At 49.0% G+C, this 20,056-nt stretch overlaps 1 protein-coding gene across 1 annotated transcript in view; it reads right to left on the reverse strand.

Moving 5' to 3' along the window:
* Positions 1 to 20,056, reverse strand: part of mapkap1 (MAPK associated protein 1) — a 99,057-nt gene that overhangs the window by 17,191 nt on the left and 61,810 nt on the right. Inside the window, exons 8-10 of the mRNA XM_084159358.1 lie at positions 19,587 to 19,694; positions 17,288 to 17,428; positions 5,410 to 5,547 (exon numbers count right to left, since the gene is read on the reverse strand). Coding sequence (XP_084015484.1) covers positions 5,410 to 5,547; positions 17,288 to 17,428; positions 19,587 to 19,694 — 387 coding nt within the window. The remainder of the gene's footprint in view (positions 1 to 5,409; positions 5,548 to 17,287; positions 17,429 to 19,586; positions 19,695 to 20,056) is intronic.

The following is a 20,056-nucleotide window of genomic DNA, read 5'->3' on the forward strand; positions in this document are numbered from 1 at the left end:
GACTAAATACTTTTTTTCCCCACTGTATATATAAAAAAAAAAGAATCTTCCGAAATGCATTTGGGGAAATCGTTCAGTTAAAATCAACTGACAATGCGTAAAAATATACTATAAAGTCGGGTCAACTCCATTTAAACTGGACATGGCTATGCTTCTGCTGTCTGTTCTGTCATCACAAACCTAATCAAACCTGCATGAGACCTTCTTAGTTGCACTCCTATTCTCCAGAGACTCTGGTGTACCTCAGGGCTCAATACCGAGCCCTCCCGAAATGACCCAGGATATCTCCGCCTCCCTCCCCCTTCCACTCCACCTCCCTGGAGAGAGGGACCCAGGATATCTCAGCCTCCCTCCCCCTTCCACTCCACCTCCCTGGAGAGAGGGACCCAGGCGGTCGACCCCCCCCCCCCCTCCCTTTTGAGGAGCAGTTGATGAATAGATCAGAGGAGCGATGAGCACCTCTTGCGACGCGACAACCACGACTCCCTCTCACCGTCCGCACCTCATTAATCACGCTATTGTCTGATTTGAAAGGCAAGCCATGTAAGTGTCATATCCACTCAAAGCCAAGGAGAGGCCTAGCCGAGGGGATACGCACACCATCAAAATAGACAAAATCTTCAACATAAACCACAAAGAGAAACAGACATAGGTCCTTAGTTATGAATAGGTCTAGGGACTGGTTTGTTAATGAGCCGAGGTAAGATGTACCATCTAAGCGGTCAGAATTTATTTTCATTTAATAGCTTAAAGGTAAGGGGAAAAATATAAACATTATTCAATTTCTGCACTTTATTTTTTGATAACTACAATTGCATAGTACGAACATAGTACCAGGCCAAATGTCCACAGTATAAAGTGGTGTTCATAACATGCTTGCTGCCGTACTTCTGGACTGAAAAATAAACAGGTCCTTGAAAAACAGAGAACGTCATCATATTTGTACTTCCCTGCAGGCGAAATAGGCTATCCTTGTCAGGTGCCACAGGCTGCACACAAAAACATATGCACTTTTGTCAAAAGGCTTCGAGAAAAAAAGTGACTGAGTGGGGTGGGCAGCAGGGGGGGTGGGGCGGGCTGACTGCTTGTTTGGTGTGATACTGATTATGGGAACATGAGACTTTTGGAGTCTTTCATAGCCACACATGCTTCCCATTTAAAGTCAATAACTCCATTCTTCCCCCCGCTTGTCGATGTGACAGTGAACGCTTGCCCCAAGTTCCAGTTTCATTGTAATCACTTACACACTCCCTCCCCTGCAAAACCTCCTTTTCAAATTAAGAGAGAAGTCCACTTTGGTCACTGCTGTTCTCATCATCATCCCCCACACATGTGCACACACACCACACAACCACACACACACACCCACACATACACACCACACAACCACACAACCACACCACACAACCACACACACACACACCACACAACCACACACACACACCACACACACACAACCACACATACACACACACACACCACACACACACATACACACACACCACACAACCACACCCCCGCATACACCACACAACCACACAACCACACACACACCACCCACACACACATACACACACACCACACAACCACACCCCCGCATACACCACACAACCACACACACACACACACACACCACACAACCACACACACACCACACCCCCGCATACACCACGCAACCACACCACACATACACACACACACACCACACACACACACACAACCACACATACACACCACACAACCACACACACACACACACCACACAACCACACACACACACACAACCACACACCACACAAACACCACACACACACATACACACACACCACACAACCACACCCCCGCATACACCACACAACCACACACACACACACACACACACACACCACACACCCACATACAAACACCACACAACCACACACCACACACACACACACCCACCACCCACCCACCCCCCACACCCACCCCCACCCCACATCCCTTGGAGAGTTCACAAATTCAGTATAGCCATGACCATACTGGGAAAAGGGTTATTAAAGCTACAATATGTAACGTTTTGGGCGACCAGACAAATGCACATAGAAATGTGAGTTATAGATCTGTCATTCTCATTAAAAGCAAGTCTAAGAAGCGGTAGATCTGTTACATGTGGGCTATTTCTATGCTTCCCGTTCTTAAGTTTCTTTTTTTTGCGTTTACGGTTTCGTACACCAGCTGAAAATACAATATTTTTGGTTATGGAAAATATATTTCACAGCGGTTTAGATGGTACAATGATTCTCTAAACTATACTTGCGAGTCACATAAACTGAAATTAAGCGAACTATTAGAATTTTAGCAACCAGGAAACGGTGGAGCGATTTCTGCATAGTGCACCTTTAAAGTTGATTCCTGAAAGTAAACGGTGTCTTGCAGTGGCATGATTTTAATTCGTCTGAAAAATTTCAGCCACACCAATCATTTTTTCCCCCCCGAATCTTTCGTTAGAGTCAGGTTACAAGGACATTTACCAACGTATCAGGGCGTTAGGCCAGACTATTTCACAAGGGTGCCCTATTAACGAACATGTGCTAATGTATTGACATCAAGCATATACCGACAGAAAGGTGAACAAATTGCAAAGGACCCTTGGCACATTCTAACACCTAACAAATTAAACAAAGCATGAGTTAAACATAATATATAAAGAAACCGAAAGAGGATCCCGTACCATGGAACACAGCGCTAAGCACAGACTGCAGATACATTTTCTGTGACTGAACGTTACACAAAGACTCCTTTACTAAATTCTTCCCCGCGGAACTCAAAGAGAAAACCTAACAGATGAGGTAGGAAACCTGCAGAACCAATCACATTGCCTTACAACAGCTGCTGGTAACCATGAAGCAAACACGGCAAGGATACGACAACACAACCAAATTAAATAAATAAATACAAATTTGACACAGAGGCAATGAAAGAGACACTGTGACGACTACAGTTCTAACTTCCACTCAGTGGAGGTGTCGGAAAGCAGCATTCCCCCATCCCTTCCCTCCTCTTCCTGCCCACTCATCCCCCTTTCACTCCTGCATTAGCCGGCCTTCATTAATCTTCGTGCCGTCTTCTTTACCTAGTCATGTAGAACCGCTCGATGGAGAGAGAGAGAGAGAGAGAGAGAGAGAGAGAGAGAGAGAGCTGGGCCCCTGTGCCAATTACCAGGTCAACAGAGTGTTGAGCCCCAGCGACGCAGAGGAATGAGCTCTTAGAGGGAGATGTGGGTTAGCTGGGGCCAATGAAGGGCTAATATTGATGGACACGGGTGGGAGAAGAGGTAAGCAGGGGACGTGTTGGGGAGAGGAGCATAGGATCAGGGGTGAGGTGGATGCTGTCTATGTAAGGAAAACGTTGAAATAGGTAGTGGAATGAGTTGCATGATATAGTTGAATGTACAATGATATTTTCTTTCCGTATTTTACTCATTTTCATAAATGTTATCTTCAGTTGTTCGTACTACATCACGCTACGTACTGTAAACATAATCAGTGGAGTCATATTCCAATCTGTTGAATGTGCAGAACCTCAAACACAATGAATACACCCTCCAATAGACCTAAAGGACTGGAGTAGTGAGGAGCGTCGGGCAGCGGTAGTGCTTCAGCCTGCTAAGAACATACTGTCCCACAGGATCAAATCCCACCGTGACACTTTCCTTCTTTACCCCCTCTACAACTGTACCCCGTTCTCTCTACCTTCTAACCTGCTCCGTTCTCTCTACCTTCTAACCTGCTCCGTTCTCTCTACCTTCTAACCTGCTCCGTTCTCTCTACCTTCTAACCTGCTCCGTTCTCTCTACCTTCTAACCTGCCCCGTTCTCTCTACCTTCTAACCTGCTCCGTTCTCCCTACCTTCTAACCTGCCCCGTTCTCTCTACCTTCTAACCTGCTCCGTTCTCCCTACCTTCTAACCTGCCCCGTTCTCTCTACCTTCTAACCTGCTCCGTTCTCTCTACCTTCTAACCTGCTCCGTTCTCTCTACCTTCTAACCTGCTCCGTTCTCTCTACCTTCTAACCTGCCCCGTTCTCTCTACCTTCTAACCTGCTCCGTTCTCTCTACCTTCTAACCTGCTCCGTTCTCTCTACCTTCTAACCTGCTCCGTTCTCTCTACCTTCTAACCGGACTCAATAAAGAAGACAATACATAAGGACCCACATTGTTTTGGGGGGACGTTAAAAAGGACTTGAGTATCCACAAATACAAGTCATTCAAAAAACCACATGCGATAATAAAGTATCCTCCTTCCTCCAGAGAACGCCGACGCACACAACCCCTTTTCTTCCACTCTCATTCCTGGGAGTCCAGATAACTCATTCAGTCATACTCATCCAGCGCCTACACCCTCCTCCCCCACCCCCTTGGCTTCCAATGTCTGTTACATACATAGATACATCTGTAGATAATGATCAGGGCTGGGCGGAGATGGAGACTGGGTATTGGTAATGCAGTGTGAATAGAGGGCGAGAGATGGAGACTGGGTATTGGTAATGCAGTGTGAATAGAGGGGGAGAGATGGAGACTGGGTATTGGTAATGCAGTGTGAATAGAGGGGGAGAGATGGAGACTGGGTATTGGTAATGCAGTGTGAATAGAGGGGGAGAGATGGAGACTGGGTATTTGTAATGCAGTGTGAATAGAGGGGGAGAGATGGAGACTGGGTATTGGTAATGCAGTGTGAATAGAGGGGGAGAGATGGAGACTGCCTGGCTGATTAAAGCAGCCTCTACAACGGACAGAGATGGAAGCTAGGGAGGCGGCAGCTTGGGGAGAAAAGAGAGGAGGCCTCGTCTACGGGGCTTTATTACAGATGGCAGGAGATGATGGTGGGTTAACAGAGATACGAGAACACACACACAGGCGATGAGCTAGGTTCTATCAGCCTGGTGGACGTGTGGGGGAGACCGTCGTGGAAACGCCGGGCGGCTTCAACGATTACAATCTGTATTTGATGGTCCGTATTGCTGTCAGTTAAAATAAGACATCTGCTTAGTCGCAAGGTGCAACCTGAAGATAGATCACTCTATCCAGTATCACCATTGACTTGTAATACAGGTTATGTTTACTGACTGCTACTAAACGCAGCTTCTTCAACTGAATCTTCTGGTATTTACAGCCTCTTATGGAAGGTCTCAGCACTCTGCCAAAGTCAAACCAGAGGAATATACAGTCAAAGGTGACTAAATGAATATGATCCCCCAAAAAATGAGTGCTTTCAGTGTGAGGGGGATATGTGTTTACCAGTCAGTGACCTTGTGTGTCACCACACACAAACACAGTGCACACAAACACACACACACACAGTACACACACACACACACACAGTGCACACACACACACACAGCACGCGCACACACACACAACGGTGGTACTCACTGGGGCTCCTCTCCTCCACAAGGTCACAGGCACAGAGGTGGTCTGAATCGATGGAGATAGGCTTCTGTCGGATCCAGAACTTGGTGCTGGTCTTCTGGTTGGTGACGGGGTCAATCTCCACCTTTTCCCCCGAGATGCCTGCATGGGGGACAGGGAGTGAGAGTGTAGGGGAGAGAGAGAGATGGCAGAGGTCAAATCATCTACTCCACACCGATTCTACTCTCCATCCTCCATTTTGTTGTGGGACACAACAGCATCTCTCGTGGATTGTCACTGCGTAAAGCGTCGGCGTAATCAGTTTTTGTGAAAATGATGGTGCTGTGTGGCGTTAATGGCCATTCACAGTGCTAATCTGTCATCACTGTCGCCTAGGCTCTGCTGCTGCGCACAAACACACACTACACACACACACACTACACACACACACACACACACACACACACACACAGAGAGAGAGACAGTAAAATGGATGCTAGAGATGTCCATGGACTTAGAGATGTGACACAGCAGATTAAGTACAGACAGATTCCCCAGGAGGGGATCTATAGCGGGTCCTATTCAATCAAAATCGCTAACCAGGTTTACGAAAAATGGCATTCCTAACACATTGCGAGAAAGCAGGTTTGAATTTAAAGGTTCCATCCATTTTTTGACTTTTAAATGAATGATATACGCATTGATTCTCGAAGAATACAACTTATAGATGCCCTTCATAAACGGCCCTTTGATAAATAACTTGGTAACCAAAGCAACAACGTCACAAACGTGAGGACATTTAGCGTTGATTTTTGTCATTAAGCTGAGGAAATGTATTTTAAAAAGCTAATCTATTGAATTACTTGTTTATTTTAACTGTTGTGCCGGATACATGGCCATAAAAATAGCACCTTAAATTCCCTGAACGGGATGACTCGACAGAATGGGGACATATCGGGCTCTTGCAATGCCACCAATGGAGACAGGTTTGGTAATTCTTTGTGTGTTTCTCTCCTGTTTTGTTCATGTTTTCATCAGGCAAGCCAGTGGGTTGGATGAGAATTACATTTTGATGCTCTCTATAAAGGTAATGGAGACTAGGCTAGACACACACACACACACACACACACACACACACACACACACACACACACACACAAAGAGAGTGGGGCCTGTGGTCTATGACAGATGTGTCAGCTGTCAATCAGAGCGGTTAATGTGAGGGAGTGATGAACCCGGCTGTCAATCAGAGCGGTTAATGTGAGGCAAAAGGGGGGCGGAGAGATGAACCAAGGGATTTGTTTTGTATTGAAATCCTTGGGTAGGCTGCCTAAGTGTTTTTTTTGGGTCGCCTAAGTCCAAATAGTGTATAAAAATACATTTTCATTTGTGAAAAAACGCTTTCAGTGTAAACTTAAACGACTAAACAAGATATAAAGTAATGGAGCTATATATTTTAACTAACAATCACCAAAATAAAGGCTAGACAGTCAGGGAGTATTGAAAATTCCCAAAACAATGAATTTAGCAGTACTGATTGTTATGTTTGAGCAAAAGAACACAGCATTAGCCATGGCAAAATGCATAGAATTGCAGGAAATGTGCTTTAAAACTGCAAAATGTTCTCTTAACTCCATGGCAGAATACGTAGAATTGCAGGAAATTAGCTTCAAAACTGAAACAATTTATCTTCGCTCCATGGAGAAATGTGTTGAATTACAGGAAATTGCCATATATATATATATATATTTTTTTTTAAATCTCTACACTGCCAAGATGGGGGGGCCTAAAAAATTATTTGAAATCCAGCTCCCATTGCCACGCCCCTGCCACACCCACCACCTAAGCCACTTTTTGAATGCAGAAAGAACCCTGGAACCCAACTGTCAATCAGAGCGCTTAAAGTGATGGAGTGCAGGCAAAAGGGCAGAAAGATGATCCCGGCTGTCAATCAAACGATGGTCACCATTTCCACGGGGAACAGAAAGATCCGGGTTGCGTCTCAAATGGCACCCTATTCCCTATTTAGTGCACTACTTTTGACCAGAGCCCTATGGCACCCTATTCCCTATTTAGTGCACTACTTTTGACCAGAGCCCTATGGCACCCTATTCCCTATTTAGTGCACTACTTTTGACCAGAGCCCTATGGCACCCTATTCCCTATTTAGTGCACTACTTTTGACCAGAGCCCTATGGTCAAAAGCAGTGCACTAGTAATGAATAGGGTGCCCTTTTTTGGGACTCAGACCCAATCGCAGCCGCATGGAGTGCTGGGAGAAAAAATGTAGTACTGGGAGACAACATGGAGTACTGGGAGACAACTGGGACCGCTTTGATGGAGGAAGTCTGTTTTTTGTGTGTCATCATTGAAAATAGAGGTCGCTTCCCTTCACCCCCCATTCTTCTGTAAAAGGTTGAGTTCAGTTTTCTGTAAAAATCTCAGTTTGGATTTTAGAGGTAAGGCATTCGAGACCACTAGTGCCTCTTCCATTGCCTCAATTTAAAATGCAAAAATGAGTCATTTTGACGGATTCAAATTAGAAAAGTATTGCATTTCGGTGTCCATTTTTATGTTGATGTGCAAGTTCCACTTTGGTAATTAGTGTGTCATCCAAAGTGTATACGGTCTTATGCAAATCACATGAATGACCCTGTCAAAGCTATTCGCTGCTCTGGCACCCCAATGGTGGAACAAGCTCCCCCACGACGCCAGGACAGCGGAGTCACTGACCACCTTCCGGAGACACTTGAAACCCTACCTCTTTAAGGAATACCTGGAATAGTATAAAGTAATCCTTCTTCCCCCACCCCCCATAAAAAATAAAATAAAAAATAAAGTGGTTGTCCCACTGGCTATCATAGGTTGAATGCACCAATTTGTAAGTCGCTCTGGATAAGAGCGTCTGCTGAATGACGTAAATGTAAATAAAATATCTGATTAAAGATGAATTTCTTTCTGCTCTACTGGAATGACAATTACAGATTACCACTAAAAGGGAATCAGAAGGATCCCGGCAGAACCTATTCTAACTTCCACTCTATACATCACAGCCACTGATGTAATATGGACTCAGTCACTTGTATTGATGATAATGGTTATTAAATTGCCACCCTATTTTTCCATGGCCACATGGAATTGGTTGCTATAACAAGCCCTAATCCAATTCCGTGACAGAGGCCTCGCCTAATGCTATGTGAAGGGGGCAGATTGAGCATCACATTGAGGGTTATTAGAAAAATTAAGATGGGGCTGGCACCCCCAGACCCCCCTGTCTTACACGACCTCCTCTATAACTGCTTTCCAGGGCCATCAGTCCGTTCTCTTATAGTGGGAAAAGAGAAGACCGCCGACCATCTGTGAGTGAGTTGTTCTGAACTATAACGAGAGACGACACTTTCCCAATAACCGCACCGGTAATTCGGCCCATTCATTTCCCTCACCGCGGTTAACAAGCTTTTATTAAACCAGCAGCATTGCATGGCTGCCGCCACCATCTTTTCTCATTTGCATCAATTAGGAATAAGCCCAGAGCTGAGCTCTCTGGGCGGAGGTGGACTCCAGCAGTGACGCTGGGCAGAGTGTTTTGTTACGGAGGTTGGGGGGAAAAGCAGCGTGAACCAGTGTCTGCAGACAAAGAGACGACAGTGGGACGCGACGTGCGTCAAGAATCTGAAGCCCTGAGGAAGAAGCGCACCAGTCATGGGAGGCAGAGGATACCAAACAGTATGAAGTGGAAGGTCTGCAGGCTTGGTTGAGTAAAGATAAAGTCAAGTCCACCTCTCTAGCCTCTCTCTCTGCCCCTTAGTGCTGAGCCAAATGTCGGTTATTTTTCGTTTTTTAAACAACTAATTGACCAATTATTTGAATTCCATTGTGTTCTGAGTTTTTCTGTGAGATCAATGCGCTGCAGTTTTTCTAGAGATAAATCAGATTATCATGCCTGAACTGTGCGATGTAGTAGGGAGTTGTAGTTTCCAACAGGCCAATGTTCTACATAGTTTAGCGCAGAAAATGTGATAATTCACTACAATGGCCATAACCCATTGCGCGGCTACCTGTCCGGCCTGTGTTTCTTTTACGCTACGTAAGAGACAGAAGAATGTGCGATCAATAGGGGATACATAGAGAGCAGTTTCTTCACAAGGTATCTCTACCTGAAAATACATGATCTAAGTGATTGATAGTTGGTATTCAGCAGTCATAAAGGTATGCCTTATTTACCTTGAAGAACTACTAAAATAGTGATTTTGTCAGACAGCATAGTCAACAGCTCTATAGAGATGAGATGATAGGCCTCCTGTAGCTGGTAGAGCATGGCGCTTGCAACGCCAGGGTTGTGGGTTCGATTCCCACGGGGGGCTAGTATGAAAAATGTATGCACTCACTGACTGTAAGTCGCTCTGGATAAGAGCGTCTGCTAAATGACTAAAATGTAAAATGTAATGATGACTTGGAATGAAATAGTAAATCAAATAAAACAAAATGTAATATACACAACTGAAATATTTTAATAAAGTAAAGTAATGTGAATAAATGATGGTTAATAAGTGATAAGCAGTAATGGACAGTCACTACCATCATGGGACTTTTATCAATTGTTTTATTCTGTGTTGTTACAGCATTCAATGCACATAACGCATAGTGCATTTAATCTTAGTTTTTTTTAATTATCGAAACTGAAATCATGATTTCTTTCATAATCGCATCGAAACCGAACCGAGCTCAAAAAGCACTAATCGCTCAGCACTACCGCCCCTAACACAGCTTCCCTCCCTGACAACATCTGTCTTCCTTCACCTGCAGCGGCCCCTCCCACCTTTCTCACATTTGACAGTGTCCAGATACAAGCGCACACACACACACACACACACACACGACTTTTGCACACTGTCTGCTCCTAAAGCCTCTAGCTCAGTCCACATAAATCCCAGAGCTATGGGACACTGGGACATTCCTGCCTCTGTGAATGTGGGATTGGGATTGACCTTTCCCCCCCGATGTTGACATTAAGTAACATCAGTTTGTACCACTAGCTAGCAACACAGGACACTGCCCATCCACTTTCCCTAAATGTCTCTCCTGCTTCTTTGTTTTTAGTCCCACCCTTCAGCCACCCTCAACCCCTCCCATCTATCTCTGAAGACCATCCAGTTCTGATTTCTAATTGCCATATATTTTTCTAAGCCTTTCTATTCTCATAGTTTCTACAGATTGTTAATTCAAGATTAACATTTTTACTAAGAGTATTATTATATTATTGATCGATTGACTATGGCTTTTCACGTCACCCAGCAGTGCTATTTGCAGAGTTAGCTCCAGGTAAATGTTGCAATTCTTCAGCCATTCCTGAACCTGCGATCAGAAACAAGCTACATATGGGCAGTACCAAAACAAGTGACCTAATGATTCATTTTACATTACATTTACATTTTAGTCATTTAGCAGACGCTCTTATCCAGAGCGACTTACAGAAGCAATTAGGGTTAAGTGCCTTGCTCAAGGGCACATCGACAGATTTTTCACCTAGTCGGCTCTGGGATTAGAACCAGCGACCTTTCGGTTACTGGCACTACGCTCTTACCCACTAAGCTACCTGCCGCCCCATCTCTCCTGCTTCTATTTCTTCAGCGCTTGGGACTGTAATAGAATCCCTCCGATGTCATCGTACAGTCAGAGTGGTGTCTTCTTGGAAAATACGTAATGGCGCTAAAGCACAGTAGGTGGTGTGGGATGGGTTGAAAAATACAAACGCCACAGCCATCACAAACGCCACAGCCATTACAGACCCCACAGCCATTACAAACCCCACAGCCATTACAAACCCCACAGCCATTACAAACCCCACAGCCATTACAAAACCCCTCAATGGTTTGTCAGCAAGGCTTAGCGCCAACACCCGCCCCCCCCCCCCCACCTTTCTGCTTTTCTCCAACTTTGTTTAATCTGACACGCTGAACGTATCTGTTGACGGTTAAGCCGTGGAGTTCGCTAGCTGCCGTCGCCTCTGAAACCCCAGGAAACCCCCTATCTCTGAGAAACACTGGGGAGAGCATCCGACAGGTCTTTTGGTTTAAGAACCCATCCTCTGTCAGCCTAGGGAGAGGAGGCTCCACAAAGCTGGCAGCCTGGTTTCAATTCAATAATATCAGCATGAATGCAAAAAGCGGCTATAATATGTGAAAATGTGAGGCGTTGTCGTTACATGTGTCTGACAGCTGATGGGTAACACTGTGAATGAGATAAATAATTCATTTGAATTCGAAAAAATTTGCCCAAAAGCCAACAGTTTATGGCTTGGCAAAGCCTCAGGTTGAGATGTCAGATGTTGAAGTTTATCAAACATGAAACAACAGTATTACTATTCATTCTACTTTACAAATACAGTTCCATCAAATTATCCTCAATTTGCTATTGGCTATGACAGTTAGAGAGGGGTTAAGAGATGGGCTGTAATGGGCTGTGACAGTTAGAGAGGGGTTAAGAGATGGGCTGTAATGGGCTGTGACAGAGAGAGAGGGGTTAAGAGATGGGCTGTAATGGGCTGAGACAGAGAGAGAGGGGTTAAGAGATGGGCTGTGATGGGCTGTAATGGGCTGAGACAGAGAGAGAGGGGTTAAGAGATGGGCTGTAATGGGCTGAGACAGAGAGAGAGGGGTTAAGAAATGGGCTGTAATTGGCTGAGACAGAGAGAGAGGGGTTAGGAGATGGGCTGTAATGGGCTGTGACAGAGAGAGAGGGGTTAAGAGATGGGCTGTAATGGGCTATGACAGTTAGAGAGGGGTTAAGAGATGGGCTGTAATGGGCTGAGACAGAGAGAGGGGTTAAGAGATGGGCTGTAATGGGCTGAGACAGAGAGAGGGGTTAAGAGATGGGCTGTAATGGGCTGAGACAGAGAGAGGAGTTAAGAGATGGGCTGTAATGGGCTGAGACAGAGAGAGAGGGGTTAAGAGATGGGCTGTAATGGGCTGAGACAGAGAGAGAGGGGTTAAGAGATGGGCTGTAATGGGCTGAGACAGAGAGAGGAGTTAAGAGATGGGCTGTAATGGGCTGAGACAGAGAGAGGGGTTAAGAGATGGGCTGTAATGGGCTGAGACAGAGAGAGAGGGGTTAAGAGAGGGGTTAAGAGATGGGCTGTAAAGGGCTGAGACAGTTAGAGAGGGGTTAAGAGATGGGCTGTAATGGGCTGAGACAGAGAGAGAGGGGTTAAGAGATGGGCTGTAATGGGCTGAGACAGAGAGAGAGGGGTTAAGAGATGGGCTGTAATGGGCTGAGACAGAGAGAGGAGTTAAGAGATGGGCTGTAATGGGCTGAGACAGAGAGAGAGGGGTTAAGAAATGGGCTGTAATGGGCTGAGACAGAGAGAGAGGGGTTAGAAGATGGGCTGTAATGGGCTGAGACAGAGAGAGGGGTTAAGAGATGGGCTGTAATGGGCTGAGACAGAGAGAGGGGTTAAGAGATGGGCTGTAATGGGCTGAGACAGAGAGAGAGGAGTTAAGAGATGGGCTGTAATGGGTTGAGACAGAGAGAGAGGAGTTAAGAGATGGGCTGTAATGGGCTGAGACAGAGAGAGAGGGGTTAAGAGATGGGCTGTAATGGGCTGAGACAGTTAGAGAGGGGTTAAGAGATGGGCTGTAATGGGCTGAGACAGAGAGAGAGGGGTTAAGAGATGGGATGTAATGGGCTGAGACAGAGAGGGGTTAAGAGATGGGCTGTAATGGGCTGAGACAGAGAGAGAGGGGTTAAGAGATGGGCTGTAATGGGCTGAGACAGAGAGAGAGGGGTTAAGAGATGGGCTGTAATGGGCTGAGACAGTTAGAGAGGGGTTAAGAGATGGGCTGTAATGGGCTGAGACAGAGAGAGAGGGGTTAAGAGATGGGCTGTAATGGGCTGAGACAGAGAGGGGTTAAGAGATGGGCTGTAATGGGCTGAGACAGAGAGGGGTTAAGAGATGGGCTGTAATGGGCTGAGACAGAGAGAGAGGGGTTAAGAGATGGGCTGTAATGGGCTGAGACAGAGAGAGAGGGGTTAAGAGATGGGCTGTAATGGGCTGAGACAGAGAGAGAGGGGTTAAGAGATGGGCTGTAATGGGCTGAGACAGAGAGAGAGGGGTTAAGAGAGGGGTTAAGAGATGGGCTGTAATGGGCTGTGACAGAGAGAGAGGGGTTAAGAGATAGGCTGTAATGGGCTGAGACAGTTAGAGAGGGGTAAAGAGATGGGCTGTAATGGACTGAGACAGAGAGAGGGGTTAAGAGATGGGCTGTAATGGGCTGAGACGGAGAGAGAGGGGTTAAGAGATGGGCTGTAATGGGCTGAGACAGAGAGAGAGGGGTTAAGAGATGGGCTGTAATGGGCTGTGACAGTAAGAGAGGGGTTAAGAGATGGGCTGTAATGGGCTGAGACAGAGAGAGAGGGGTTAAGAGATGGGCTATAATGGGCTGAGACAGAGAGAGAGGGGTTAAGAGATGGGCTGTAATGGGCTGAGACAGAGAGAGAGGGGTTAAGAGAGGGGTTAAGAGATGGGCTGTAATGGGCTGAGACAGAGAGAGAGGGGTTAAGAGAGGAGTTAAGAGATGGGCTGTAATGGGCTGTGACAGAGAGAGAGGGGTTAAGAGATGGGCTGTAATGGGCTGTGACAGAGAGAGAGGGGTTAAGAGATGGGCTGTAATGGGCTGAGACAGAGAGAGGGGTTAAGAGATGGGCTGTAATGGGCTGAGACAGAGAGAGAGGAGTTAAGAGATGGGCTGTAATGGGCTGAGACAGAGAGAGAGGAGTTAAGAGATGGGCTGTAATGGGCTGAGACAGAGAGATGGGTTAAGAGATGGGCTGTAATGGGCTGAGACAGAGAGAGAGGGGTTAAGAGATGGGCTGTAATGGGCTGAGACAGTGAGAGAGGGGTTAAGAGATGGGCTGTAATGGGCTGAGACAGTTAGAGAGGGGTTAAGAGATGGGCTGTAATGGGCTGAGACAGAGAGAGGGGTTAAGAGATGGGCTGTAATGGGCTGAGACAGAGAGAGAGGGGTTAAGAGATGGGCTGTAATGGGCTGAGACAGAGAGAGAGGGGTTAAGAGATGGGCTGTAATGGGCTGAGACAGTGAGAGAGGGGTTAAGAGATGGGCTGTAATGGGCTGAGACAGAGAGAGAGGGGTTAAGAGATGGGCTGTAATGGGCTGAGACAGAGAGGGGTTAAGAGATGGGCTGTAATGGGCTGAGACAGTGAGAGAGGGGTTAAGAGATGGGCTGTAATGGGCTGAGACAGAGAGAGAGGGGTTAAGAGATGGGCTGTAATGGGCTGAGACAGAGAGAGAGGGGTTAAGAGATGGGCTGTAATGGGCTGAGACAGAGAGGGGTTAATAGATGGGCTGTAATGGGCTGTGACAGTGAGAGAGGGGTTAAGAGATGGGCTGTAATGGGCTGAGACAGAGAGAGAGGGGTTAAGAGATGGGCTGTAATGGGCTGAGACAGTGAGAGAGGGGTTAACAGGTGGGCTGTGACAGTGAGAGGAGTTAACAGATGGGCTGTGCCAGTGAGAGGAGTTAACAGGTGGGCTGTGACAGTGAGAGGAGTTAACAGATGGGCTGTGACAGTGAGAGGAGTTAACAGGTGGGCTGTGACAGTGAGAGGAGTTAACAGGTGGGCTGTGACAGTGAGAGGAGTTAACAGATGGGCTGTGACAGTGAGAGGAGTTAACAGGTGGGCTGTGCCAGTGAGAGGAGTTAACAGGTGGGCTGTGACAGTGAGAGGAGTTAACAGGTGGGCTGTGACAGTGAGAGGAGTTAACAGGTGGGCTGTGACAGTGAGAGGAGTTAACAGGTGGGCTGTGACAGTGAGAGGAGTTAACAGGTGGGCTGTGACAGTGAGAGGAGTTAACAGATGGGCTGTGACAGTGAGAGGAGTTAACAGGTGGGCTGTGACAGTGAGAGGAGTTAACAGGTGGGCTGTGACAGTGAGAGGAGTTAACAGATGGGCTGTGACAGTGAGAGGAGTTAACAGATGGGCTGTGACAGTGAGAGGAGTTAACAGATGGGCTGTGACAGTGAGAGGAGTTAAGAGCAGAGGATATTTGTCCCATGTGCTGGTTACGGCAGGAGTAACAGAGTATCCAAAGCACATGTAAAAACTGCACTACTAGACAGACAGACTTTGATTCAAAATAGCGCAAGTCCAACTGTGAACAAGGACTGTGTGGTTTGAACAAAGGACATGTTCACGCTCACAGTCCTCATCAGTCAGACCAGGAGGAGACAGTCTGCTTCCCAAACGCCACCCTATTTCCTATACAGTGTACTACGTTTGACCAGAACCCTATGGGCCGTGGTCAAAAGTAGTGCACTAAATAGGGAATAGGGTGGCGTTTGGAACGCTGCACGTCTCCTCCTGGTCTGAATTAGCGCTCATTACCACAGCCAATGGGCCAGTGGGGGGGGGTACAGTGGTTACCATGGCAGATTGTTGTAAACAACAAGATTGATCCTGCTTTCCAGGAAGTGACCCGGTGACCCTGGGTTGACCTGTGGCAACGTGATTGGAGGGGGAGATTTAGTTTCTTTCTCATGCCATACCTAAGTCCTCTGGCTGAAACCTAACCTGGGGTAAACGCCTGCCTGACTAATTCGAAACAGAGAGGGACCCAACTATTAAGGTATAAACAGCATTTCATAAAAAGGTCTCTATTTTTGATATTGCCTTGGAAGGCTGGACCAACGTGTTGTCTGTGGCAAAGGAAGAATGGAGAGCAGGGTTGGGCCGGGATGGGGGTAGGGTTCAGCAGGATCGGGCCCGTGTGGGGGTAGGGGTAGGGAGAGCAGGGTTGGGCCAGTGTGGGGTGGGGGTAGGGAGAGCAAGGTTGGGCCAGTGTGGGGTGGGGGTAGGGAGAGCAAGGTTGGGCCAGTGTGGGGTGGGGGGAGGGAGGGAGAGCAGGGTTGGGCCAGTGTGGGGTGGGGGTAGGGAGAGCAGGGTTGGGCCAGTGTGGGGTGGGGGGAGGGAGAGCAGGGTTGGGCCAGTGTGGGGTGGGGGAAGGGAGGGAGAGCAAGGTTGGGCCAGGGTGGGGTGGGGGTAGGGAGAGCAGGGTTGGGCCAGTGTGCGGTGGGGGGAGGGAGAGCAGGGTTGGGCCAGTGTGGGGTGGGGGGAGGGAGAGCAAGGTTGGGCCAGTGTGGGGTGGGGGAAGGGAGGGAGAGCAAGGTTGGGCCAGGGTGGGGTGGGGGTAGGGAGAGCAGGGTTGGGCCAGTGTGGGGTGGGGGGAGGGAGAGCAGGGTTGGGCCAGTGTGGGGTTGGGGGAGGGAGGGAGAGCAGGGTTGGGCCAGTGCGGGGTGGAGGGAGGGAGGGAGAGCAGGGTTGGGCCAGTGTGGGTTGGGGGGAGGGAGGGAGAGCAGGGTTGGGACAGTGTGGGTTGGGGGGAGGGAGGGAGAGCAGGGTTGAGCCAGTGTGGGGTGGAGGGAGGGAGAGCAGGGTTGAGCCAGTGTGGGGTGGAGGGAGGGAGGGAGAGCAGGGTTGGGCCAGTGTGGGGTGGAGGGAGGGAGGGAGAGCAGGGTTGGGCCAGTGTGGGGTGGGGGGAGGGAGAGCAGGGTTGGGCCAGTGTGGGGTGGGGGTAGGGAGAGCAGGGTTGGGCCAGTGTGGGGTGGGGGTAGGGAGGGAGAGCAGGGTTGGGCCAGTGTGGGGTGGGGGGAGGGAGGGAGAGCAGGGTTGGGACAGTGTGGGTTGGGGGGAGGGAGGGAGAGCAGGGTTGAGCCAGTGTGGGGTGGGGGTAGGGAGAGCAGGGTTGGGCCAGTGTGGGGTGGGGGTAGGGAGAGCAAGGTTGGGCCAGTGTGGGGTGTGGGTAGGGGGAGCAGGGTTGGGCCAGTGCGGGGTGTGGGTAGGGAGGGCAGGGTTTGGCCAGTGTGGGGTGGGGGTAGGGAGTATTTACCGAGCTGTACGTCAGTGGTGAAGCGGAGCTTGTGGATCATGCTGATCTTGAAGGACTTGTAGCGATGGCTACTCAGCATGTCCTGCACCGTGGTGATGTCCATGGGAGGATCTTCCTCTGAACTGTCCTCTCCTCTAGAGCCTGACAGAGAGAACGGAGAGACAAACAGGGTGGGAAAGAGAGAAACAGGGGGTGGGAGAGAGAGAAACAGGAGGTGGGAGAGAGAGAAACAGGGGGTGGGAGAGAGAGAGAAACAGGGGGTGGGAAAGAGAGAGAAACAGGGGGTGGGAGAGAGAGAAACAGGGGGTGGGAGAGAGAGAAACAGGGGGTGGGAGAGAGAGAAACAGGGGGTGGGAGAGAGAGAAACAGGGGGTGGGAAAGAGAGAGAAACAGGAGGTGGGAGAGAGAGAAACAGGGGGTGGGAGAGAGAGAAACAGGGGGTGGGAAAGAGAGAGAAACAGGAGGTGGGAAAGAGAGAGAAACAGGAGGTGGGAAAGAGAGAGAAACAGGGGGTGGGAGAGAGAGAGAAACAGGGGGTGGGAAAGAGAGAGAAACAGGGGGTGGGAGAGAGAGAGAAACAGGGGGTGGGAAAGAGAGAGAAACAGGGGGTGGGAGAGAGAGAGAAACAGGGGGTGGGAGAGAGAGAAACAGGGGGTGGGAGAGAGAGAAACAGGGGGTGGGAAAGAGAGAGAAACAGGGGGTGGGAAAGAGAGAGAAACAGGGGGTGGGAGAGAGAGAGAAACAGGAGGTGGGAAAGAGAGAGAAACAGGGGGTGGGAGAGAGAGAAACAGGAGGTGGGAAAGAGAGAGAAACAGGGGGTGGGAAAGAGAGAGAGGAAAGAGAGAGAAACAGTAGGTGGAAAGAGAGAGAAACAGGAGGTGGGAAAGAGAGAGAAAGAGGAGGTGGGAGAGAGAGAGAAACAGGGGGTGGGAAAGAGAGAGAGGAAAGAGAGAGAAACAGTAGGTGGGAAAGAGAGAGAAACAGGAGGTGGGAAAGAGAGAGAAAGAGGGTGTGGGAGAGAGAGAGAGAGAGAGAAGAGAGAAAGAGGGGGTTGGAGAGAGAGAAAGAGGGGGTGGGAGAGAGAAAGAGGGGGTGGGAGAGAGAGAGGGGGGGGTGGGAGAGAGAGGGGGGGGGTGGGAGAGAGAGAGGGGGAGGGAGAGAGAGATGGGGGTGGGAGGGAGAGAGAGAGAGATGGGGTGGGAGAGAGAGAGGGGGGAGGGAGGGAGAGAGAGATGGGGAGGGAGAGAGAGAGAGATGGGGATGGGAGAGAGAAAGAGGGGGTGGGAGAGAGAAAGAGGGGGTGGGAGAGAGAGATGGGGGTGGGAGGGAGAGAGAGAGAGATGGGGTGGGAGAGAGAGAGGGGGGAGGGAGGGAGAGAGAGATGGGGGAGGGGGAGAGAGAGATGGGGGAGGGAGAGAGAGAGAGATGGGGATGGGAGAGAGAAAGAGGGGGTGGGAGAGAGAAAGAGGGGGTGGGAGAGAGAGAGAAAGAAGAGAGAAACAGAGGGTGAGAATTAAGAGAGAAACAGGGGGTGGGAGAGAGAAAGAGGGGGTGGGAGAGAGAGAGGGAGTGGGAGAGAGAGAGGGAGTGGGAGAGAGAGAGGGAGTGGGAGAGAGAGAGGGGGTGGGAGAGAGAGAAAGATGGTATGGGAGAGAGAGAGAGAGGGGGTGGGAGAGAGAGGGGGGTGGGAGAGAGAAAGAGGGGGTGGGAGAGAGAGAAATAGGGTATGGGAGAGAGAGAGGGGGGATGGGAGAGAGAGGGGGGGTGGGAGAGAGAAAGAGGGGGTGGGAGAGAGAAAGAGGGGGTGGGAGAGAGAAAGAGGGGGTGGGAGAGAAAGAGGGGGTGGGAGAGAGAGAGGGGGTGGGAGAGAGAGAAAGAGGGTATGGGAGAGAGAGGGGGGGTGGGAGAGAGAGAGGGGGTGGGAGAGAGAAAGAAGGGGTGGGAGAGAGAAAGAAGGGGTGGGAGAGAGAGAAAGAGGGGGTGGGAGAGAGAGAAAGAGGGGGTGGGAGAGAGAGGAAGAGAGAGAAAAACAAGAGACTACTTTCAAACCAACAGTAGGTGAAACCTTGCATTGAAGAAACATTTAAGCACAGGCTACAAAAATATGTTCAGATGAGAGATATTCAGGCCTTTAGAGGTGGTATTGACTCAAACCAGGAGGAGGATACTCTGTGTAGGGTGAAGTTGCACCTAGATGCTGATCTTGGGATAGTTTTGATTGTTGATTGTCACTAATTGTTAAGGCTATGGTTGGGGGAGGTGAAGCTGATCCTAGATGACGCCGGAGCAGGATACTCACTGTTTTCCCTGACCAGGCAGAACTCCAGGGTGCTCTGGCTCTCCAGGCTGCTGTCCAGATCCACAGCCATGTTGGGCTCTGTCTGCCTCTCCAGACGGTACATGGGACCTGTGGCACAGCAAGCACAGGGTCAACGCAATGCAACGACTGACTCCACAGAGACCCATGGATTACCATATACAGTCGACTGCTGTGGCGACGCAAGTGCACCTATACAGGCTTTTATACAGGAAGTAAGAATAATGTACAATACTTTAACTCCAACATCTGAAGGCTTGGTCCGTCTTTTAAAGTTTACACTATGGAAGCATTCTTGGCAACGACACCGGTGTGATTTAGAATAGTTCATGTTTTGTGTACGTGCGTTTGTTCGATATAGACAAAAAGAACCGAACCAAGACACAGGGGGAAACAGGTGAGAAAGGGATGGGGGCAGGCAGACAGGAAGAGGACTTGGGAGTTCAAGAATT

This window comes from Coregonus lavaretus (genome assembly GCF_964263955.1).
Source record: "Coregonus lavaretus genome assembly, chromosome: 4".
In the NCBI taxonomy this organism is placed as follows: Eukaryota; Metazoa; Chordata; class Actinopteri; order Salmoniformes; family Salmonidae; genus Coregonus; species Coregonus lavaretus.